The 22,056-nt window shown below is 39.9% G+C and overlaps 2 protein-coding genes, 1 long non-coding RNA gene and 1 pseudogene across 3 annotated transcripts; all 4 read right to left on the bottom strand.

Annotated features, from left to right (window-relative positions):
- Positions 1–1,518: 1,518 nt before the first annotated feature.
- LOC100282966 (Chaperone DnaJ-domain superfamily protein) lies at positions 1,519–6,929 on the bottom strand. Its single transcript, NM_001155871.2, has 9 exons — positions 6,671–6,929; positions 5,449–5,539; positions 5,295–5,355; positions 4,579–4,656; positions 4,392–4,465; positions 3,963–4,076; positions 3,773–3,880; positions 2,164–2,202; positions 1,519–2,087 (listed from the first exon to the last, which is right to left on the bottom strand). The coding sequence occupies exons 1-9, from the start codon at positions 6,757–6,759 to the stop codon at positions 2,001–2,003; spliced, it is 741 nt and encodes a 246-aa protein (NP_001149343.1). The 5' UTR covers positions 6,760–6,929; the 3' UTR covers positions 1,519–2,000.
- Positions 6,930–7,776: 847 nt separating this feature from the next.
- LOC103644560 (sucrose synthase 4-like) lies at positions 7,777–9,436 on the bottom strand (annotated as a pseudogene).
- A 2,447-nt stretch (positions 9,437–11,883) lies between these two features.
- On the bottom strand, positions 11,884–12,785 carry LOC103644559 (RING-H2 finger protein ATL67). The gene has a single exon (XM_008667746.2). It carries the CDS (start codon positions 12,712–12,714, stop codon positions 11,884–11,886), a length of 831 nt encoding a protein of 276 aa, XP_008665968.2. The 5' UTR covers positions 12,715–12,785.
- Positions 12,786–19,153: 6,368 nt separating this feature from the next.
- On the bottom strand, positions 19,154–20,813 carry LOC111590586 (uncharacterized). The gene is made up of 2 exons (XR_002749722.2): positions 20,539–20,813; positions 19,154–19,538 (listed from the first exon to the last, which is right to left on the bottom strand). It is a non-coding gene; the product is annotated as an uncharacterized lncRNA (long non-coding RNA).
- Positions 20,814–22,056: the final 1,243 nt, after the last annotated feature.

Raw genomic sequence — 22,056 nt, 5'->3', positions numbered from 1 at the left:
GTTCACAACAAACCAATAAAAAGACCGAAAAAGGATTCAAAAATAGAGAGCAAAGGTCAGCCGAAGTGTGCTCTGGTCTGGCGCACCGGACTGTCCGGTGTGCCACCGGACAGTGTCCGGTGCACCAGGGACTCCAACTCCGAACTACTCTCCTTCGGGAATTCTGGAGGCCGCTCCGCTATAATTCACCGGACTGTCCGGTGGCGCACCGGACTGTTCGGTGTGCCAGCGGAGCAACGGCTACTTCGCGCCAACGGTCGTCTGCAGAAGGCATTAAATGCGCTACAGTGCGCGCCAGAGTCTGAGCTGAGCCAGATGGCGCACCGGATAGTGAACAGTATCTGTCTGGTGGCCCAGAAGACAGAAGCTCCAATGGTCGGAATCCAATGGCCAGGTGACGTGGCAGGCGCACCGGACAATGTCCGTTGACGCACCGGACTGTCCGGTGCGCCATGCGACAACAGCCTTCACCAAACGGCTAGTTTGATGGTTGGGGCTATAAATACCTCCAACCACCCACCATTCATTGCTTCGGCTTGTGTTGTGCGTGCTGCAGCTGCAGCTTATACCTAATCAAACGTCGGGTTGGGCTTTGGTTGGCCCAAGCCCGATCCTAGTCTGATGTTGACTCAAATATTTTAGCCCACACTCACTCCACGAACATTTTCAGTCGGGTTCAATTCTTTCTCGGATTTTCGTGTTAGATTAAGTCTTATATTAAAAATAGCAGCCTGTACTGGCTCTTAAGGTTGCTATTACGGGTCCAAAGCTTGGCCTGGACTAATCCGCAGTTGCATCCTACTACTGTGCCTTACTGTTAGCTATAGCCATGGGTAGGATGATAATGGGCATGTTTGGTTCAGCTTTTTCCTGACCAACTTTTCTGAAAATCTGGCTGTGAGGAGAATCTGGCTGTAGGGAGAATCTGAGTATAATTACGATTACGTGTGGAGGAAGATAAAGTTGTTTATATGGCTTAGAATCTAGAAAGTGACGGATTCCTACTATTATAATGACTCAACCGATTGTGAGTTTATGTTGATTTTGGATAGTTTTTGCCCCCAACGAATTTTATAAAGCTGACTGAAAAGCTGAGCGTTTGTTAGTCCGCAGCAGCTTTTAGTGACCAGAAGCTGCCAGAAGCCGAAACAAACATGGTCATATGAATCACGATTCAAATGCTTACTCATAAAATAGTTAGGTCCTAAATAAATTTATGTTAAAAATAAATTTAAATAGGATCTAATCCTAGACTGATCCAATCTTTAAATCTTATAGTGTAAAATTTAGAGCCGCATTGTCACGTAGGACCCGACCCTTGTGCAGCTGCTGCAATCTGTCCCGATCACGCTAATTACAGCCTTTTTATGTAGATTTCGAGTCACGACAATGGTACTGTAGTGTATCTTCGACTGTTTCAGTTGAGTTCACGTTAGCTGCCGAACGGTAAAGACAAGTTGATTTCCCTCTTAACAATTTTGAGTTGCAGTCAGTCTAATACCAATACTAAACTAGCACCTTCCTATTCATTTTCAAGAGTACATCGACCTTATCCTTGTCTGGTAGATGCCTTTTCGGAATATCGCACCGGCAATTTTCATTCATAAACCATGGCAGCCGCCAGACTATGTTCAACATCGGCATCTACTGAAGAGTGCAACAATGATGATAGGCGATGCACACGTATCACCATTACATACACTAAAATGCAATGAAGCAGTAAAGAGACGGCCTGTCAACATTCACTTCATTAGGTTCTTTTCCAACGGAAAAGTTTGTACTTTTTTTCCCAGTAAAATCTTCAGACGGATGATGAGTACATCAAACCAAATCACTCTAGCTAGCAATACGGGTAAAATCTGCTCTGTTCCGTTCTGTTTCCCAGCGGGCGTAATTGAACCTTACCACATTCAGGACAAGTACAACATTGAAGGGTTGCAGCTCTAATCTGGTGAGATGAAAGGCCGCTACCGGATGTTCTTTGATTGCTGACATTCCACTCAGTTTCGCTTTACTGGCCTTTGCACATAAGATTTGTTCGGATCTTCAGTCTTCAGTTTTGGGGGCTTGATTTCACCTTTCCGTCCCTGCAGAGGAAGGAGTTTCAGTTAAAAAAATATATCATGCATAGGAAGATACTACTTGCCATATACACATTCTAACCTTCTTTCCTGTCTTCATGAAATCCCTCCAGCTGGAGACCTACAACCCAAAATCCAGTATATTAGGCACTTGGTACGTTTGGCGTTTGAGCAAAGATAGCTGCACTATATACATATCACAGAGAATGAACTTTATGGCGTGACCGCAGCAACCTTAGTGACAATGCAAAAAAAAAAAGGGGGGGGGGGGGGTAACTCAAGTCATGAATGCATCTCTGAATCTATGGACTGTATGATGCACTTAGGTTAGGTTACAAGTATTCAGAAAGTAACAATCCTTCCACCTTGCATTATTGTCTTGGGATTGACGAAGATTACTCAAATGTTATACCAAATGACAAGGACCCTGAGAGCAAGTATAATAAGAGGCTGTATAAGCAGGCTAAATGGTGAGGTGGAGGAGAGATGAGAAACAGGCTGTAAATTTGCAACCGGCTTAGACACAAGAATCAAGAAGTTTTGTCAGAGACAAGTGAGTCATGCATTAACAGTGAAGAGTTAACTACTATACGGATGAGCTAAGAGGTAGCTACAAAGATCCTCACAGCCAGTAGTCGGTTATATTATGAACCTTGCTCTGAACACCTCATGCTATGAAAAGTCAGAAATGGCAGTAGTATGTCACTAGAAAAATACTCCTTCTAGTCAAAAATACTTGACACATTTGACTTTTCAATCTTCAATAAGTATATTTCACCACTAAATTCTTCTAGAATATATTCTGAAAATCATTTGAACCTAAGGCCCCGTTTGTTTCGTTGGAATTAAATTCTATTCTAATAATTATACTTTAGACAAAACTAATTGAGTTAATATATTTATTTATGTAATGTATTTGTATGTTAATCCTAAATCATATCAGATAGATAGTTATACACTACATTTATGTTATAGAGAAACAAGTAGAAGAGTGTGCTACAAATTGTACATTAGAAAAGTAACATGTAAATCTATAGAATTAATGTCCATCTCTTGCCCCCATGAATTTGAGATAGGCTTATATATACACTTTGGAAAGTTGTGGAATGTCACATTTTAAAAAAATAGCCTATTGCATTAGTTAAATTCTAATTCATCAAAATGAAGGGAAACAAACAGGCCCTAAGAGATTTTGCAAGTAATTTTAATACAAATCCACACATTAGAGTTAACATGCTTCCAAACTAAATAGTGTAATAGTTATTTGATGTTCGTAATTTCTAAGGTTTGACCAATGTGTTTTTGGCTGGAGGGAATAGGCCACAAGTAATCCAGGGACTAAAGGTAGCATTTGAGGTAGTATCAGACTATCAGCTACTCCCCGTTATAAATTATAAGATGTTTTAGTTTTTCTAGATACATTGTTTGCTTTTATCATGTATCTAGAGTCTAGACATAGTATACATCTAAGTGCATAATAAAAACTATGTATAGAAAAGCCAAAACGCCTTATAATTTGCCAATTTGGAATGGAGGGAGTAATATGCATATCTACAAACAGCACTGCATTATGCATCATGATATTTCTCCTTTCCAGCTTTTGATACATTGTTCAGTACATAGACCTAATTTCATACTGACATGTCAATATAAAGAGAACATATACTACATAGAGAAGACTGCAAACATACCCGCTTGTCTCTGGTCTCCTCCCACTTCTCTTCATGCTCTCTCTTCCTCTTCCACATCTCTTTTGTTTCCTCCTCATCCTTCTTAAGTCTTCCTTCTTCCTCTGATATCTGTGCAGTGCCCACATGAATATAGCTCATCCGACAATTTTGTTTCTCAAATTATAACATTAGGGGGGGGACTCTATTTTACCCTCATTTGCATTTTTCTCCTACGCCATTCTTTGTCGGTCAAAATTTCACGTACTTTAATTATTAATTGCTGCTGAAATCCATCCGATCGTTCAAACTGCTCTTCATATTTTCCCTGCATATATGCAAGAAAATCATTAGGAATTCTGAATTGTGGAAGATGTATAAAATCTAATAAGATACATCAAGGATTTTTGCAGAGCCGAACTATTATGATAATATTTTTGTTACCATCCAACTACTGAACCATGCAGATGATGTTTGGAAAATGAAGCATCTGATCACAATATCACATGTACTGTGCATTCATTAGAGATTTCAACAAACAAATTTTTCAGATACATAAAAAGATTTCTTTATGGATGGATGATTTTCTCAAGTTCGTAAAATCCAATAAAAAGTGGCATCACCTGCCATAAGACTGCCTTACCTCATCTACAAGAGATTTTATCTTGGACGCACTGTCTTTCTTCAGCTCCTTTTTCCGTTTTGCCCTCAATTCTTCTGTATTTTTCAACCCAAAAGAACATATGATTTTGATTAGTTCATGGTAGCTCTATTTCAGTTGAATAAGTCGTTATTGTCAATAAGGTATACCAAAAAAAATCAATGCACACCTTTTGCAGCAGTAACTTGGTCAAGAATGTAGCCTCTTTCCTGTGGATCAAGCAGGAGCTGTTGTGCTTTCGCCAGAGCTATACCATCAAGTGAATATATATCAACGAGCAAGGAAAAAGAGCTATATCATTCAAACATGGTCATTTCCAGTGGCCCAATGCCAGACTTAACTACAGAAGTCCAGATCTTACAAGCAGAGATAGTGCAACATTCCAAGTTCTTTTCTCTAGAAAATCATGGCATACAGAAATAATCAAAGGTTAACACCTTATTAGCACTACTGTCTTAGTGAGCAAAACTAAAATTGCACAGATGTCATTTATAAGCTAATTTCTTTGTTGTATAATTCTTTGAATAGTTAATTTGTTCCTTCCTCTGGATGTCGGGTAACGTCCAATTAAATTCATCTCCAGTTCTTTTCTAGTATGAATTATGAATTCATGACCCTTTCACCAACATGAAAAATTAAAAGCCTATTCATGTTGATGCTATCCATTTCAAAGTTATTTATTTATTCCTATTTGAAGGGTATATAGAATTATCAACCGGCATATGTTCCTTGATGGTTTGTAAATCTACAAATTGTATTTAAAAAAACATATGTGCTTTACAGCAATGTAATGTAATACATTTCTCAACATGACAATATAATGAATTACATAGCCCTTTGCTTCTCATGTGCTCCGATAGTTTCGTTACTAGCTCATTTTGGTACCTGCAAAAGCTTCTTGTGCCTGAGGATGCTTGCATTTATCAGGATGGACCAGCAATGACAACTGCAGAAAGCATGTGAAACAAAAAAATATTAGATCTGCACAAAAAATAAATCAAACAAAGACTTTATAAATATCAAATCGATGTCTTTATACCTTCCTATATTGCTTTTTCACCTCATCTGGTGATGAATCAAAAGACAACTTAAGATGCTCGAAGGGGTTTAACTTGAAGCAACCAAGTATCCTGATAAATTTAGGATGTGTCAGGATAGGGAACTATTGCTGAGAATAAATAACCATATAGCATGACATTTCAATTGATCCATTTCTTTCAATTGAAAATATTCCATAATTACCATATACATACTATTACAAAACTCCTAATTTGTGTAGCAAAGAAAATACCCCTATACAATTTCAACTCATAAAAAAGCATCATTGTATAAGTTGAAGGTCCATGTATTACTCTTTCTTCAATACTTGGTGTTACTTTTTTCCAAAAACAGGATATTCCAGACACGGAAGATTTCTAAACAAGGATCAACAATAATATTATAAGGCTACTTAACTCTATGATGGCAGTTCACAAAAAAATAACATTGAGGTCATAGCAGTATTCACAATTCATTCATTCAGACAATTAGAAAAAAAAAATCTTTAAATTCGAACATTAGATAAGTCATCCGACTGCCAAGGTCTAGCTCCTGCCAACCAAAATTGAACAATTATATGCTCTGCTACTTAACTCAAACACCAACGACCACTCAAAACCGCGCATTCTGTGTATTCTATGGTTATACCAGGAAATAATCATTGCATAAGGAGGTGACAGGAGCCAATTATTCACAATTCATTCAGACAATTAGAAAAGTTTAACTTTAGATTCGAACATTAGATCAGTCATCCAACTGCCAAGGTCTAGCTCCTGCCAACCAAAATTAAACAATTCTATGCTCTGCTACTTAAGTCAAACGCCAACTACCGCTCAAAACCGTGCATTCTGTGCATTCCATGGTTATACCAGGATATAACCATTGCATAAGGAAGTGACAGGAGCCAGTTTACTGTGCCATGGATTTCCACATCAACGAAATAAATAACAATTTTGGTGCACTTAACAATAAAAGCCCCGCGCTTAGCACGGCTCAGAAGCAACTAGAACAAGCGATCGACCGTACAAACGCAACCTAGGGTTCATTCGAGCTAAAGGGTTCCCCAAATCTCAGCGAGACTTGGCGCCCAGCCAATTGCTACATCCACTAGGCCACACAATAGAGATGAAAGATCCTAAATGGATGGGATCTGAAGCTACAGTATGCGCAACGAAAAGGAACAACCGTGGAGAAGATGTGAAAGGGAGGGAGGGGAAGAAGACCTCAGCACTTCGTTGTCCCGCTCGGCCTCGCTGACCTCCGCGAGGAAGCTCTTGAGGAGCTGGTCCTCGTCGGCCTCCGACGACCCCATGGAGGTGGTGGAGGGGTGAAACCGACGAGGAGAAGATGAGGTCGGGGCGGGGCTCGGGCTCTCGGCTCGGCTTTGGTTTCGGGGCTCGGGGGGCGACGGGCGAGAGCCGCAAGACGACAGCGTGCTTCGTGAGCGTGACGAGGGACGGAAGGGAACGGGATAGAGTCGGTGGCGGACGGAGCCACGGAGGGTTTAGATGTGTATATTTGGGTCGGGCCTCATAATCACGTCTCAGTCACGGTATGGCTCAAAATATTTTAGTGTCAAATCGGCACAATCCGATATATCGGGCCGAGTTTGAACCATTTAAGGCAGGTATGAAAAGATCCTTATATATTCATTAAAACCACACTTTATTCCACACTAGTTAGATATTTTTTGTAGTTTTGAATTAGAGTATGTGATGTAATTTTACTTTTGTTATGAACTAGCTGAGTGCCCGTGCGTTGCAACGGAAACACATAATACCACGGTACTGCTATGAGAAAAGGTTTCTTAATACATTTGGTATCCTATCCATACATAAATTGTATAGACAAACCAAGTCGCATCAACCCAAATCTAGAAGTACCCAGGAAATCCGATGCCATTTTCTAGTCATTAGAGTAACACCAATATCATTAAGCATGCAAAAATCAAAATACAGAAAGTCATCAGCACAAGGAGTAACTTGATAATGTTACAGGTGTCCCAGATTAATGACTCTAAATAGAAATTATTAACAAGGGGAAAAGGATGGTTCAAGAATATATCTGGAGATCAGAACAAGAACCAACAAAATACAATCCTATGTCCACACTAATTGTCTCATTTCATGAGATTTTAAAAAAAACTGAATGTGGACATAGCAAAGAAAAACCATATACAATGCACATATTAATAGATCAGACATGTGAGGTAGTTATGTTAAGTATTAGCAATACATAAAACAACTCATTACTGTAGTATGGACAGTATCACATTGCCTACATATTAAATCAAATATTCAGCTATATCAGTGAGACCGAACGCTTCATAGAAGGTCGGTTGTAGTTAACATGCCAAGATTAAAGTCGGTACGTAAGCCGCTGTTGCTGGACAACGACCGGACCATACATATGCCAGGTATGGAATGAAACCTCTATATAATCTAGATTGTAATCCAGAGCCATATATATACACCTGTACGAAAGCACCATGGGTATCAACGATGTAGCGATAGAGCTCACCGTTACGGGCCCTGTTTGTCTGGGCAGAGATCCAGCGGAACTGCCTGAACAATTTGTGGGTCTTGATGAGTTCATGCATCTTCTCTATCTCCGCGATCTCTTCCCTGTCCTTGGACTTCTTGACATCATTGTACCCGGCAACGACAACAAGGTTTGCCAGCTCCCTCAGCTTAGCGCACTTAGCAAAAGCTTCGACCAGCCCTGTTATGTCCTTCACCCTGTCGAGTCTTGCCATGGAGAAGAGGATGGGCTTTGACCGGTCATCCAGATGCCCACTGCGAATTAGTGATAACAATATCATCAGCAGAAATTTCCAAGCTCGAATCGAATTAGAAGAGAATACTGCGAAGGACGTCCATGTCACAACCCAAAAGGCCTCAAAGGACCAGGCAGGATAGCAGAAAGTACTCACATGTGTTCATCGTTTTGCTCCGGGTCATAAATCAAATTTTCGATTGAACCATGGAGAGGTGAGTCGCTTGGCCTTCTCGGTATGTGGAAAGTATATGGACATGTCAGCTCCAGGAGAGACTATATTGAACTTTGGATCGAAGACATCGATCCCATGGACAACTCGGAGTAAAGGCAATATGACTCTCATACTGTCCAACAATATTTTTGCTGAGAAAAAAATTAGAATAAGTATATATATGAGCGTCTTGTAGAAAATTAAGAATAGCTATTATCCATATGTGATCACAGTCCATGCAAGATTAATGCATGAAAAAGCATGGATTGCATGTTACCATAATTACAATCAATACAGTAACTTAACATCAGAACAGTATATGCATGAGCGAGGTAAACATGATTCAGTGTGCATGCAAATTAATTGGTGAATGCTAAGTCCCAGAAGAAATCTACAGTGGCCAACAAGACGGAAACAGAATAAAAACCTTCCAGCAATTTCTTGGTATGTGCTGGTGATGATAAAATCAGCATTGTTCATAGCAATTATATCAGTAGTGAACTGACAGGAGAAATGGTACTTCTCATCAAAATTCTTCCAAAATATGTCTGAATCTGGATACTTAGTCTTTTCCAGAGCATGAGCAATGTTGCACTGCAAGGACCATGCATATATGGTTAGTAACGAAACAAATGTAAGACCTCAAGTATGATTAACAGGGCATACATGGGTAATTCCCATCTTGTAAGATAGCAACGATGCCACAAGATTTCCATCACTGTAGTTTCCAATTATGAAGTCTGGAGTACCTTGTAATTCAGCAGCAATTTCACCAGCAGCATCCTATATAAAAAAGGAAAATACAGCTTTTGTCAAATGGGGAAGACCATTGAAGTAGAAAATGTCATATAAAAAAAGAACCGGTACACAGAAAATTTGCATATAAGAAATCAACACTTGCAAAGGCAGAAATGTTGCTTTTTCATGCAACTCTACTGGAAATAATTTGGATTCTTACCTTTTGAGTGTTGGACCTTTTCTTAATATGTACTCTCTCCATTACAAGTTGTAAGTTGTCTTGCTTTCTAGGTATATAATTTTCACTGAGTTACATAGTAAAACTACAAATCTAGAAAAAAAAACTGAATTACAATTTGAAATTGAGGGGGTATCAAATATCGTCTCCTAACTAACTATTCACAGATTTTACATTGTACCATGAAGTCATAAGGTACTTTCCTCAGATTTTTTTCATTAAAAGAAGCTCAGCAAATGTTTCCAGATATGGCCACACATCAAATCTTGATATCCATTTCTTAAGTATCCCGTTTTCATTTCTGAAGGGAACTCGTAAAATGTAAGTATGTTGTGTTCCACTAATTCTCTCAAGCCGTTGATTGCATGATGTTCCTTTTGCATCTGGTATCAGCCGAGTAACCTAAAACAAATAAGTAAATAATTAAATGAGCCTTGCTAGGGTCTGATACCCCATAAAAAGTAATATCTCGAACAAATCGTGGCCATTGATTTTTGAAAATTATGAACCAAAATAACTAAGAGACCACAAAAGCAAATACCAATAAAATAAAAACAAATCCCCTAATTTTAGGTGGACGGCATCCCATCTCACTGGAAACCTAGGCCAGTTTGTGCACGCGCTTCCATGCATGTGACCAGAAAAGAACATCGTCTGTGCAACTACTCTGCTTGTTAGCTGGTGTTTGGTTCCCTAGACTGAAGTTTAGTTGATGTCATATCAAATGTTTGAATATTAATTTTATATATTAAATATATGTTTAATAAATATGTCTTCTATTTTAGTCTTCATCTGTGTAATTAGATTTATAATCAGACTGGAGTTTAGTTCGTGTCATATCAAATTACCGACACTTAGGTTTAGATATATGCTATTTCAAGATATAAATTGAAAATACCAATAAATTGAAAATTGTTAATAGCGGTTAACCAGGGTGTTTCGGATTCGCAGTACCATGTGATGTACACATCAAAATAGATAAAGGTAACCCCACAATTAAACTTACCATGCAATCGCTCGAATAGTGATCCATTTGAAACATACTCGAAGACCATCATCCAGATGAAGGGTTTTCATCTTCACAATAACCCACAAGGTTCATAAGATTTTTATGGTTTACACTCGATAAGGCTTCAACCTAGAAAGCAAGGCATAACCATCCTGAAAACTCAATATCTTACAGACTGGAAATAGAATGATCAATTTTATACCTTATTCATGAAATGTGCTTCAGCTATAACGAACCACAATGCACAGCTCATCTAGCAGTTCAGGAGCTGGTTTGATTTGTGCCCAAAAGAAGTACGTACATGAAAATCTAAGAAAAATAAACATTATATAGACTGGAACACATACTTTTAGTTCTTCAAAGTCCCTATTTGCTTCCATCAAGCCCTCTAAGGCTTTGATTGCTTTTGTAAGCTCCTACCACCAGTCTCCTCTTGCAATTTGTCCAAGTTAGTTACATATTTCAGGTCTTCTGACTTACCATTTGCTTCTCGTGATATGTAAACCATGGCCCTTTCCATTACCTCATTAAATATCCACTAACTGACTTCCTTTAACAGATGAAGATATTTGGAGATCAACCGAACAATATCCTCCATGTGTGCTACATTATACTAAAATAATTGTAGCATAAAAGGCGTAAGTAATATCAAAGTGTCTCCAATGAAAATGGTTATGCTAGCTCAACTAAGATAATATGGATCAAACCTGACCATCACCAGCATCAGTGAGCCTCATGCTTGCTGAGAAAAAAAATACTCATTATTGCCATTGCTCTCTCTAGCATTAAGTTAACGACCCATCCTATAGTAGTTAGATTAGATATGTTACAGGTTGACGAGTAAAGGATGACATGACTATACTCGAGTAGATAAGGTTAGCAAAATCATAAGTACAACAACCATTTGTGGAAGTAAACTTACCTAGTTCCTTTATAATATGGAAGATGGACCCCTCGCCTTCATGTCCAATTAGGTGACTTAGATAATGTCAAGGACCAATTGTGTAAAACTGGATGCTAGGTGTAATTGACCATATAATTCTTAGATAGCCCCCTTCTTTTTTTGACATAAGATGGTCCCCTTCTTCTATTAGCAGTGCTTTGACAAGATGTATAGCAAGTAGATATGAGAAATCACCCACATTTGCCTCTGACAAATAGAACTGCCAAATGCGCTGGTAAATAGAACCATTAAGCAATCCATCCTCTACCTGCAAATGTTCCCCTGAAAGAGGATGACTTGGACATTTGAAGCTTCTCTGATCAATGCTTTTTTGTCACTAAACATACGCTCAACCAAGCCCTGAATGTAAAGAACAACAATATTTCCAAACAATCAAATATAACCAAAATAATTAATATTCCATAATGCCCCTATATTGATTATACCCAATGTAAAGAATTGCTTAGCATATTGAGCCATCAGTTGTTTATGTATAGCTTGGGTTTGACAGTGCAGAATTCAGGAACCAAAAACTGCAAAGGAGAGAAAACGGGGAAGGACCTGAGAGGACCTGCAGACGGGGCAGGACGCGCTCCGGCTCAGCCAGGCGTCGAGGCACGCGACGTGGAAGCCGTGCCTGCACTCGGGCATCACGCGCAGCGTCTCGCCGTCCCTGTACTCGCTGAGGCAGATGGAGCACATGGCGTCAGCCTCGGCGGCCTTGCTGGAGAAGGCGACCTTGGGGTAGGAAGCGATGGCGGCCGCGTCGAGCCCGACGGGGGAGCAGGCCGCGGCGGCGGAGGAGGAGGGGTAAGCGTCGTCTTTGGGGGACTCGGACCCCTCCGCGACGAAGAGCACGCGCGGGACGGTGATGGAGAGGTGGCCAGAGCTGGACGCCGTGGTGACTGCTTCCCCGGCCCAGTAGTCCCCGCCGCGGCCGAAGCAGAAGTAGAAAGCCAGCAGGAAGGAGGCAAACAGGATGAGGAAGCCGAGCGCGATGGCGATGGAGTAGCCGAGGCCCAGGTTGGAGAGCTGAGGTCGTGCCGTCGTGGAGCTGACCGAGGGGCGGCCGGAACGGACGGTTGAGCGCTCCATCGTGCGGACGGAGGAAGAAACGACTGCTGTGCGCGCGACCATGGGCCGCCCAAACCTAATTGGAGTATGGGCCGCACCAAAAAAGCAGCCCAAAACGCCTGCACTGCTGTATTGTTGTATTGTCTTGCAAAACTTTAGTACCATATTGGCTAGTAAAGGAGACATGGAGCGGCTTATAAGCTTTGGCGCGGTGGCTGAACTGATTAGTTTCAAATGGTGGCTGAACTGGTGGTCAGTTTCAACTCGCGCATGCATAAGAATTTTTGCTGGACACCTGCGTGTACGACCTGTGGGGGCAGAACCAGAGCCATGGCAGAACAGGTCAAAGGCAGAACAAGTCAATGGCAGACTACTATTGCTTACTTAATAAGTAGTAGAGATTTTAAATAATAAACTAAATTTAGAGATGATTATACTATTTTTCTTTCTAATAAAATTATTTTTAAATGAGATAGTCATTGCATAGCTCTAGTAACTTAATACAAATATTAAATTTACTTTTGATCAAATTTATTTGTCTTGTCTTTTATTTATTTTATTAAAATTGTTTTGAATTTTGGACACTATTGTGAATTTCGGATCAAAATTGAATTTCGGGCCAAAAATTGAATTTCATAATTTTTATAATTTCGGACCACCCGAAATGAGTACGGCGCGTTTAAGTAATCACATGCTTCGTCGTGGGCCGAGGGTTATGTGCGTGAGCCAGCCCGGCACGAGCCGAAATCTAAACGGTCATGGTCTTTTCGGGCTTAGGCCAAGCCGGGTCGAACGGCCCAAATGTACACCTATAGCCCCCACGGTACATGAAACCCATGCAATGGCTCCAGCAGTAGTCCTAGGGTTCACCAAACCGGTTAGAGCTACTTTGGTAGTCTAAAAAACAAAGAAGATTGGATGAGCAAAAATCATCTCCTTATTTAATTTGAATAAGAATGAGATTTTAGTCCCTCTAATCTCTTCCGGTTTTGTGCCTCCAAAACTATCCCTCACTCTTTGAAAACCAGCTACCACCGAGTACCGATTGATAGGCAAAAAAAACACGAGAAACTGATCAAATTCGAATTAAAACAAATTTTGTATTTGCTCGGTTTTCAATCGATTTTTAATCGGTTGGTACAATAGATTAATCGGTCCAAAGACCGATAAAAACGAACAGCACATAGGGGAAACCGAGCTCCGTGTTTTTGTCAAATAAAAACTATCAGGACTAGTTTGGTAAATCCCCTAGGGGATTATGGTGTTTGAGAGAGAATTTAGCTTATTTTTCCTCAATCTTTAAAAATCCCGAAGAGAATTTAAGTTTCCAAACTAACCCTTAAACTTATGAAAATTCAGAAAAAATTGTTCAAATGTTATCACAAGTACAATAACAATATTTAACAGTTCAAATACATTACATGTCACGGTTTTATAGTTTAAAATAACATCAAATGTACAATACACCCTTTAATAAAAATCATTCCCACGGATATGCATTCCACTGACATTGTACTATTATTATAATTCTACTAGGTAAGTACCCGTGCGATGCAACGGGAACCTATAATACCATATAATAACTTATATACAAATGTGTATTACACTGTTATAATAAAGATCCTCAAGCACCAGGTTGGCCTAGGCGACGATGATGGAGACGTTGCCAGCGTGGCAGCATGCGAGGTCGTGCCACCAGAGTAGGCTGTCACAGCCTTTAGAGTTGTCCCCGGAGGAGGTCACAGCACCAAGGGCCGACGAGGTGGACCAGACACCGTCGCACACCGAGAGGAGCATGTGGAGCAGGCCTAGCATGCTTCCGCCACATCGCCGTCGACGGCGTCCTCAAGGTAGCGCGGGCAGGGGCAGTTTCAGTGGTGGGAGGCGAGGGTAACAATCAGTTGCGTACAAGAAGAATGGGGGAACGAAACGAAACGGCGAGCGAGCCGAACGAGCAAAACTGTCGATACTAAGTTCGCGCGGGGGGAGCGACGTCGAGGTTTCTACGGGGACGAGAGGACGAGGGGGCACGGCATGGCCTCGCCCCTGTGCATGCCATCCTCCGCCTCTTAATAGGAGTAGAGATATGATTTTTATGAATAATTGTTAGGTGCTCGTACATTTTTACAGTTCATATATATCACATAAATAAACCTTGTTTAAATGGGATAGTGCAATCCTACACTTAAAATCAGGCGGTAATAAATTATGAAAGCAAAGGAGATCCATACAGACATGCTACTTTTGAAGGATGTGTTGGATGTGCATTTGTGCAAATAAATATATTGGAAATTGGTATTGCCATTTTTATACAAAGGTTTTTATATCTTAAATTTTTGCCAAACACCCGTAAAAAGAAGTATTGCTCTAATCATAGGGACCATCACCAACTCCTACTAACACAATGGACAAAGGCAATCCGCTGCAGACAAAAGGCAAAAGCTAAAACAATCAGAAGTCTTTCTGGCACATGAGGCAAAGGAAATTATGAAACGATGATGTTGTCGTTGTAAGTAATTGTGAAGACGCCATTTCAGCTAAGTATTTTGAAACAAGGTAATGAAGGACATCTATACCTGGCCTTCAAAATGGCATCAATAGTTTTTTGCTTTTGCGAACTCAGTTGTCTAGATGCAGTATCTACACTCCTTGTAACCTGAGTAATATACAAATTAACAAGAGATAATTATTTAGCGAAGTAATATGCCAACGAATTCAACAACAAATGCGAACTATTCAGCCAAAGGTTGCTATTGTCACTACTTGCTACTGACTATAGGATTCATAGTTGCAGACTAAGGGGAAAAGAGAGAGTGCAAGTGAAAGGCATCAGAGAGAACACATCTTAAACATATACTATGTATATACCCGTACGTTGCTACGAGAGCTAAAAATTAGTATAAAATATAGATACGGAACGACAAACATCACTATGATGTAGAAAATCTGTGTGGTAAAATATCACCGTAACATTAATATTATATTGACCCAAATAAAATGAAATGACGTCGAACAAATACTATAATATCATATAAATTATTTCTAAAGAATCAATATAATATTTTGAATGATGGGAAAATATATCGACAATCGTACACTAATCTATTATTTTTAGCGATATTGATAAGTCTCTGTTGTATGTTTGCAAGGATGACATATCGGTACGAATTGTCCTCATAACTTAACAGATCGATCACCAAGTTGCTCCGAAGAATATTTGCATCCTATGTCCAAGACATAAAAGAACAAAACGTCGATTTTTTATTATGTAACTGAAATGTATGTTTTAACATGAAACAAACGTACTCTACTCACCCTAACAAATTCCATTCACCGATCATGACGCATTTATATATAACATTGTTTAAGGTTTATCTCAGTTCAATAGGATAACTCTCAACTTTCTATCCAAAAAAGATGTAGGGTAACCCTTCTGAGCTGAGATAAACATTTTTTCCAATGCAATGCTCATACACTCTTAAACTCTGATAGGTGTATGCTCGTACTTTGCTACGAAGTTAACATGTAATGACAAGATAAATTAAGATGTAGAAACACTATTTGTCGTCCTATGCTTTAGTTATTAAAACGTTAGTGCATAATGATTACATGGAGATGAACAGGACATAATTTATCATTCAGCTCAATATCTCACATTATTTGGTGAGAAGAGATAAATCATAACCGTACACATTAAAATCTGATCATTCAGCATCAATGGGTTATTTATAACAAACACTGGCAGACACATGATTATCAAGTCGAAACGTCAAACTAGAGCCAAATTCTCCAAAATACTGATAGCTAATATCGTTGCATCCTTAAGCATGTAAACAATATTTATGTATAACAAACATGAACCCAGATAATAGTTATGTATAACAAACATGAACCCAGAATGGCATAGGGCAAAAGGACATATAACATGTGACCCTACCCGAAAGTTGAGGTTGCTCACTTAACGATGTCAATAAGAAAAGGTGCAGAAAATGTGCTCTTGAAAATCTCTGGTAGGCTTGATGGTGGAATCGACTGCTTCAAAACAAACAGGTAGGAAATTACACGTAGAACAATGGTGCCAGTAAAAAAAATAGGTAGCTGGAAACAAACCTTTAGTAACTGTATTTGCTAAGCATTGCGACCAGAAAGAGCTCTCCAAGAAACCTCAAAATCATAAGCGGTTTTTGGTGTCGTAATGATTTTTACAATGTTGGCCATATTCCGTGAAGCAGCACGAAGCTGCAAGATCTTAGACTGAAACTTCTGAAGATGAACAACTAAATACAATATTGGCCATATTCCATGTCAGCATCTTTAGAGATGATGAACAACTAAATAACTCTGAAGAAGCAATTAAAGGTGTACAGGTCATGGCGAGTGCGTGAATGGGAGCAATGGAGCATTGAAAAGGAGTTGAGTTGGAGAGGCAAAATCTAATCCATGTAATGATCACCTGATCAAAGCTAGCGTCCAAGGTAGCCTCGCGCAAATTAAAGCAAAGTTTTTCCCTTCAATTTCCTAAATCACTATTTTTAGATGTAAGGAGACCAAACAAACATATTAAAATGTTTCCAGCTTCATGTAACTACAGTACATAAGCGTGATAGCAATCTATTGTTGTTTTTATTTTTCTATAATTTCCTTGTTTTTTCCTTATACTGTACGAGCTACACAAAGAGAAAAACAATGAACTCGGAACTTGTTAAGAAATAATTAGCAAGCTCCAATGCATCAACTCTATTCCAAATTGTAAGGCCTTTTGACTTTTTCTACAAACATAGATTTTGTTATTAACCTAGCTACATAGTATCTACAAATACGTATTAAAACCGTTGTATCTAGAAAAGCGATAAATGTAATGGGGCTAAATTCAGATTCTAAAAAGTCCGCTATAAAATCCACTTGTAGTATCTAGTAAAAAACCAAAAAAAATATAAAACAATGGCACGTTTGGCAGCTCCAAGGTCCATGCGGGGTTTGAAGCTTAGAGAAAATAAAAGGTTTAAAAATGTGGGTACATCCAAACTAATAAGAAAATTAACACAGAGTGCCCACTGTTTCTGAAGGGGTGACATCTCAACACATTCTATACAGGACTATTTATATGCACGCTATCCATAGGGTGAGCATGTATTAACCTTCTTGGTACAAAGAAGAGCCAAGCAGCAATGTGAGTGTTAGTTGGGTATAAGCTTGGAGCGAGGCTTGGAAGATCGCTTTCAAACTTATAAGAATATGGATTCGTAGATTAGTATAAGTTGTCAGAAAATTACCTGACATAATATATAACTTGTGATCCTTTTCATCGCGCAACTTCCTTTCTCCTGCAAAAGCAAATTTTAGGAGACCAGTGAATCAAACCATTCACTTCTGCATGCCTGAAAAATATTACATATTTCCAATACTACATACTAATTATTTCTTAACAAGTTCTGAGTTCATTGTTTTTCTCTTTGTGTAGCTCGTACAATATAAGGAAAAAACAAGGAAATTACAAAAAATAAAAACAACAATAGATTGAATAGGCCAGGAAATCAACATGCGTGCGTACCGATCGAAAGCGCAGGCAAAACAATAAGCAGAAGAACAAATACCAAACCCATGTTTGCTTTCACGGAACTCATCTTGTACCTTCCCCCTCCTATAATCCTTCTATCCCTGAGCACTGCATCAGAACAGTGTATCCAGATTTATATAGCTCAACTATGCCCCACTGCCCAATCACAGGATTAAGGCAAACATCCCGGGAGAAACTTTGAGGAGGAACAAGATAGTGCAAAATCCTGGAATCTCCGACAGCCCCATGGGAGGACGGTGGAGGAAGATCCGAGCAAGCTATTCTCCATGTCCAGGAAGGTCCTTCGCCACTGCATCCATGGCGGGGACGGAGGCATGCTTCGGCGCAGAGGACTCGTCCCCCACGTGAATGCCTGCCGCATAGGAGGGCGTTGCGGACTGCGGCAGCCGAGGTCGATGGCGTGGCGGCTGCGCGCGGGGGATGAGCGAGGGAGGAGGTCTAGCGCAGCTGCACGCGAGGCAAGAATATCCTAGGGTTTCGCGGGCGATTGACAGAGAGAGGGAGGCGTGGGCGAGGGAGGAGAGTACGGCGTAGCCATGGAGACAATTGCATATTTAGGACTCTAAACAGTGCGCTTCGCAATAATGCCATCCGAAAGATTTAATCCATAAAAAAGGTACTACAAACCTTTTCTAATTGATTATACTACCATTTAACGTATATCCTTCCTTTTTATAATCTGATCTCATATATTTTCTCCCTGACAAGACACTTTTACCCCTTTATTAATTATACACATTTATTATTTGAAGACATGGCCACCAGAAAACATGAACGAACACTGCAGTTGCTGCTCCACTACACGACGGTTCACTTACAGCGACCTAGGGTTGGTTGCTAAAACGACCTTCAGCGACCTACGGTTGGTCGCTAAAAACTTTTAGCGACCCATAAGGATGGTCGCTGTAAGTGCCGTCGCTAAAGGCTTTAGCGACCGACATCTTTTTAGCGACCGACTGTCCGTTGCTAATATTGTATATTTAGTGACCAACCGTGGGTTGTTGTACTATAGATTTAGCAACCAATCGTGAGTCGTTATACTATACATTTAGCAACCAAAAGAAAGTTGCCCCAAGTTATAATCGTTAATAATGATAATATACCATTAATTAGCATTCAACAACTGTTATATATATAAAAGCATCACAAATCACCAATTTTTATACACATAATCACATAGATATACAAATTTAATTAGTATTGCACAATGATAGATCCACATCACATAAACCATCAACAAGCACCACAACAAAATCATTCACAAAACCTACACATATTATATGTTTTGCACATATTTGCAAACACTTTACAAAATCATTCACAAAAGTCCTAACGCTTCAAGTGATTCGCAAAAGCCTTCACAAAAGCACTTCAACTTCTTGTATCCTCTTCTTTTAAGGCACAAGCTTGTAGGGGTTGTGATGTCACCACTTACTTGATGCTAACAAGACATTTCCTTCACCAAAGCCATCTTCAACACTTCGCCCATAAAAAAGATCATATCTCTTTTCCAATTGCTTGTCTGCAAGACAAGTGATAATTGCAATAAGTAACATGATATGTTAACCAGAAGGTATGCTAGCACCATAACGACCAAAGAAGATGGTATGCTAGGAAAGATATTATGAAGAAGACATTCGCCCGGCTCAAGAAGGAATCGCTCCCCTAGTTTTCAATCAAAATCACTTACTCGAGCAGTCGCTGATGGCGACGACGACATATAAGTTCTAGTTTACAACGAACAATTTAAAATTAAGCAACAATGATAATATATTCTGTAGTAAATAAATATAAATAAGAATGTTGAGATATACATTAACAAAATAAGATGAATTTACCATTGCTAATGTTAATGACATAAGTGGTACTAAAAATCTAAAACAACACGCAATTTTTACTAACCGAGGAGGAAGAAAAGCGAGTGCCAAGAAAATGGAGGATAGTAAAATGGAATTACTATTTTGGTTTATACCCTAAGCGAAAAGCGAGTGCAATTTTTACTAAACAACACACAATTACATTAGCTTCTACTTGCCATTTTGGTTTATACCCTAAGTTCCATAGACTTTCCTCGTCAACCAAACTATCAACTATCGATCGATTTTAACTTGCCAGCTGTAGCTGGATCAGATTAGCAGCACGGTGGCTCCAGAAATCCTATCCATACGACAGCAATGCTTGTATGTAGACTTGCAGGCCACATGTGTCCATCGTGCGCCATAGAATAATGGACGCGCGCTGCTGCAGATTAGGAGAACCAACCAACCTATCTTGTACTCTGTAAGAGTCCAAAACTGAACAGAGGCAACTATCGAACTCACAAAGAAAAGGCATGGGTTGCTGTGAGTAAAACTACATTATCCCAAGGACACTATTCCATGTAGGAGTAGGATTCGTCGCTAGTGTTTGTTCCGCACTGGGCTTGGGTAATACCCATCGGCCATCACTTCCTTCCAGTTTCAGAGGCGAGCAGAAGAACATGAGCAACGTTAGCGAGCAGAAGAACATGAGCTCTTACCGACCTGTTGCTACTTGAGTTTTTTGCCGAGGCCGTGAGCGTACGAGGCCAGCTCCTTCCGCTCCTTCAGGCTCAGCTTCGGCCGCGACAGCCGTGGGAGCACGAACGACCTGGGCGTCTCTGCCTCGGCCATAGATTCCTCATCTACGGAGCGGAGGTGGTAGGAGAGTCGGGCGAGAGGAAGGCGGAGGAGGGTTACCGCCGCCGCGGGGCCTGGCCGGCCTGGGCGCCGAGCTGAGGGAAGGGAGGAGAGAGGTGAGGGCAGAGAGAAGAGGGAAGGGAGAGATAGAGGCGGCGGCGGCTGCGGCTAGGAGAGACGCGCGGCTGCTAGGGTTAGGTAGATGGGCCCCTAGTGGGCCTTAGGGTTAGGGAGGGTTTTCTTTTTTTTCGAAATGCATTTTTAAATTACTCAAAAAATCATAAAAATTTTACCAAATAAATAATAAACATTTGAATAAATTATTACGAATGCAAATAAATAATAAACATTTGAATAAAAATTTATTACTCTATTTATCGTAATAACTAAATTCATTATTTTTAGTTGATGGCTTTTATAGTGTTACAACAACTCAAATAATGCATCATCTTCTGTAGGATGCTCGCTAAACTCATCATCATTGTTACCATGGTTCACAAAAGAGGACGAAGCTTCTCCATGTAAAGTCCATGTTGTGTATCCTTTTAGAAAACCATCACATATCAAGTGTTCTCGCACTTCATCGGCCTCTCTCCAAAATGAGTTAACACACTTCTTGCAAGGGCATAGTATCTTGTTTCCTATTGCTGAATGTCTAAATGCAAAAGCTAGAAAACCACTCACCTCTTGTTTATAAACCTTTGTCTCCCTAGAAAACCATTCACTTGTGATCCATGATTTATCCATACTCTTTATGTAGGATTTGAAACGACTTTCAACTCGAATCTAATATCATATAAGCACAAAGAACACAATTGCATACTATAGTCTTGTCCATACATAAACAAACCATGAAATAAACATACAAGCAATATTAAAAAGAAATAAATCACCACACAATTTAGCGATCAATGTTTACTTGTTTTAATTAATTTTTAGTCACTAACATCTACAGGTATGTTCAGGCTATAAGATTTGATAGTGATCCTTGCTCTATAGCGACCCACTGCTAGTCTCCGACGACATCTATAGCGACCAACCATAAGTTGTTAAATTTCTATACTTTTAGCGACCAACCGACTATTGCTACAAAAGGATTTAGCGACTGACCGTCGGTCCCTAACCTTTAGCATCCAACAATTGGTACCTAATAAGGGTCGCTAAAGATCAACCGTCGTGTAGTGCTCGCCGACAGGTGCTGCACGCAAACAGCTGCTCCTGCTCGCCGACCAGCTCGGCAACTGATGCTGCTTGCCAAATGAAAGTCGCCTAGAGGGGGGGGGTGAATAGGCGAAGCCTGTAGATAAAAACTTTATCCCCCAATTAGATCCCTTGATTAGTGGTTAGAACAAGATATACAAATATCGGAGTATAAAACTAAGT

Source organism: Zea mays, chromosome 1 (genome assembly GCF_902167145.1).
Source record: "Zea mays cultivar B73 chromosome 1, Zm-B73-REFERENCE-NAM-5.0, whole genome shotgun sequence".
Taxonomy (NCBI): Eukaryota; Viridiplantae; Streptophyta; class Magnoliopsida; order Poales; family Poaceae; genus Zea; species Zea mays.
Note: the sequence above shows the minus strand (reverse complement) of the source record. Positions and strands in the feature narration are given on the sequence as shown.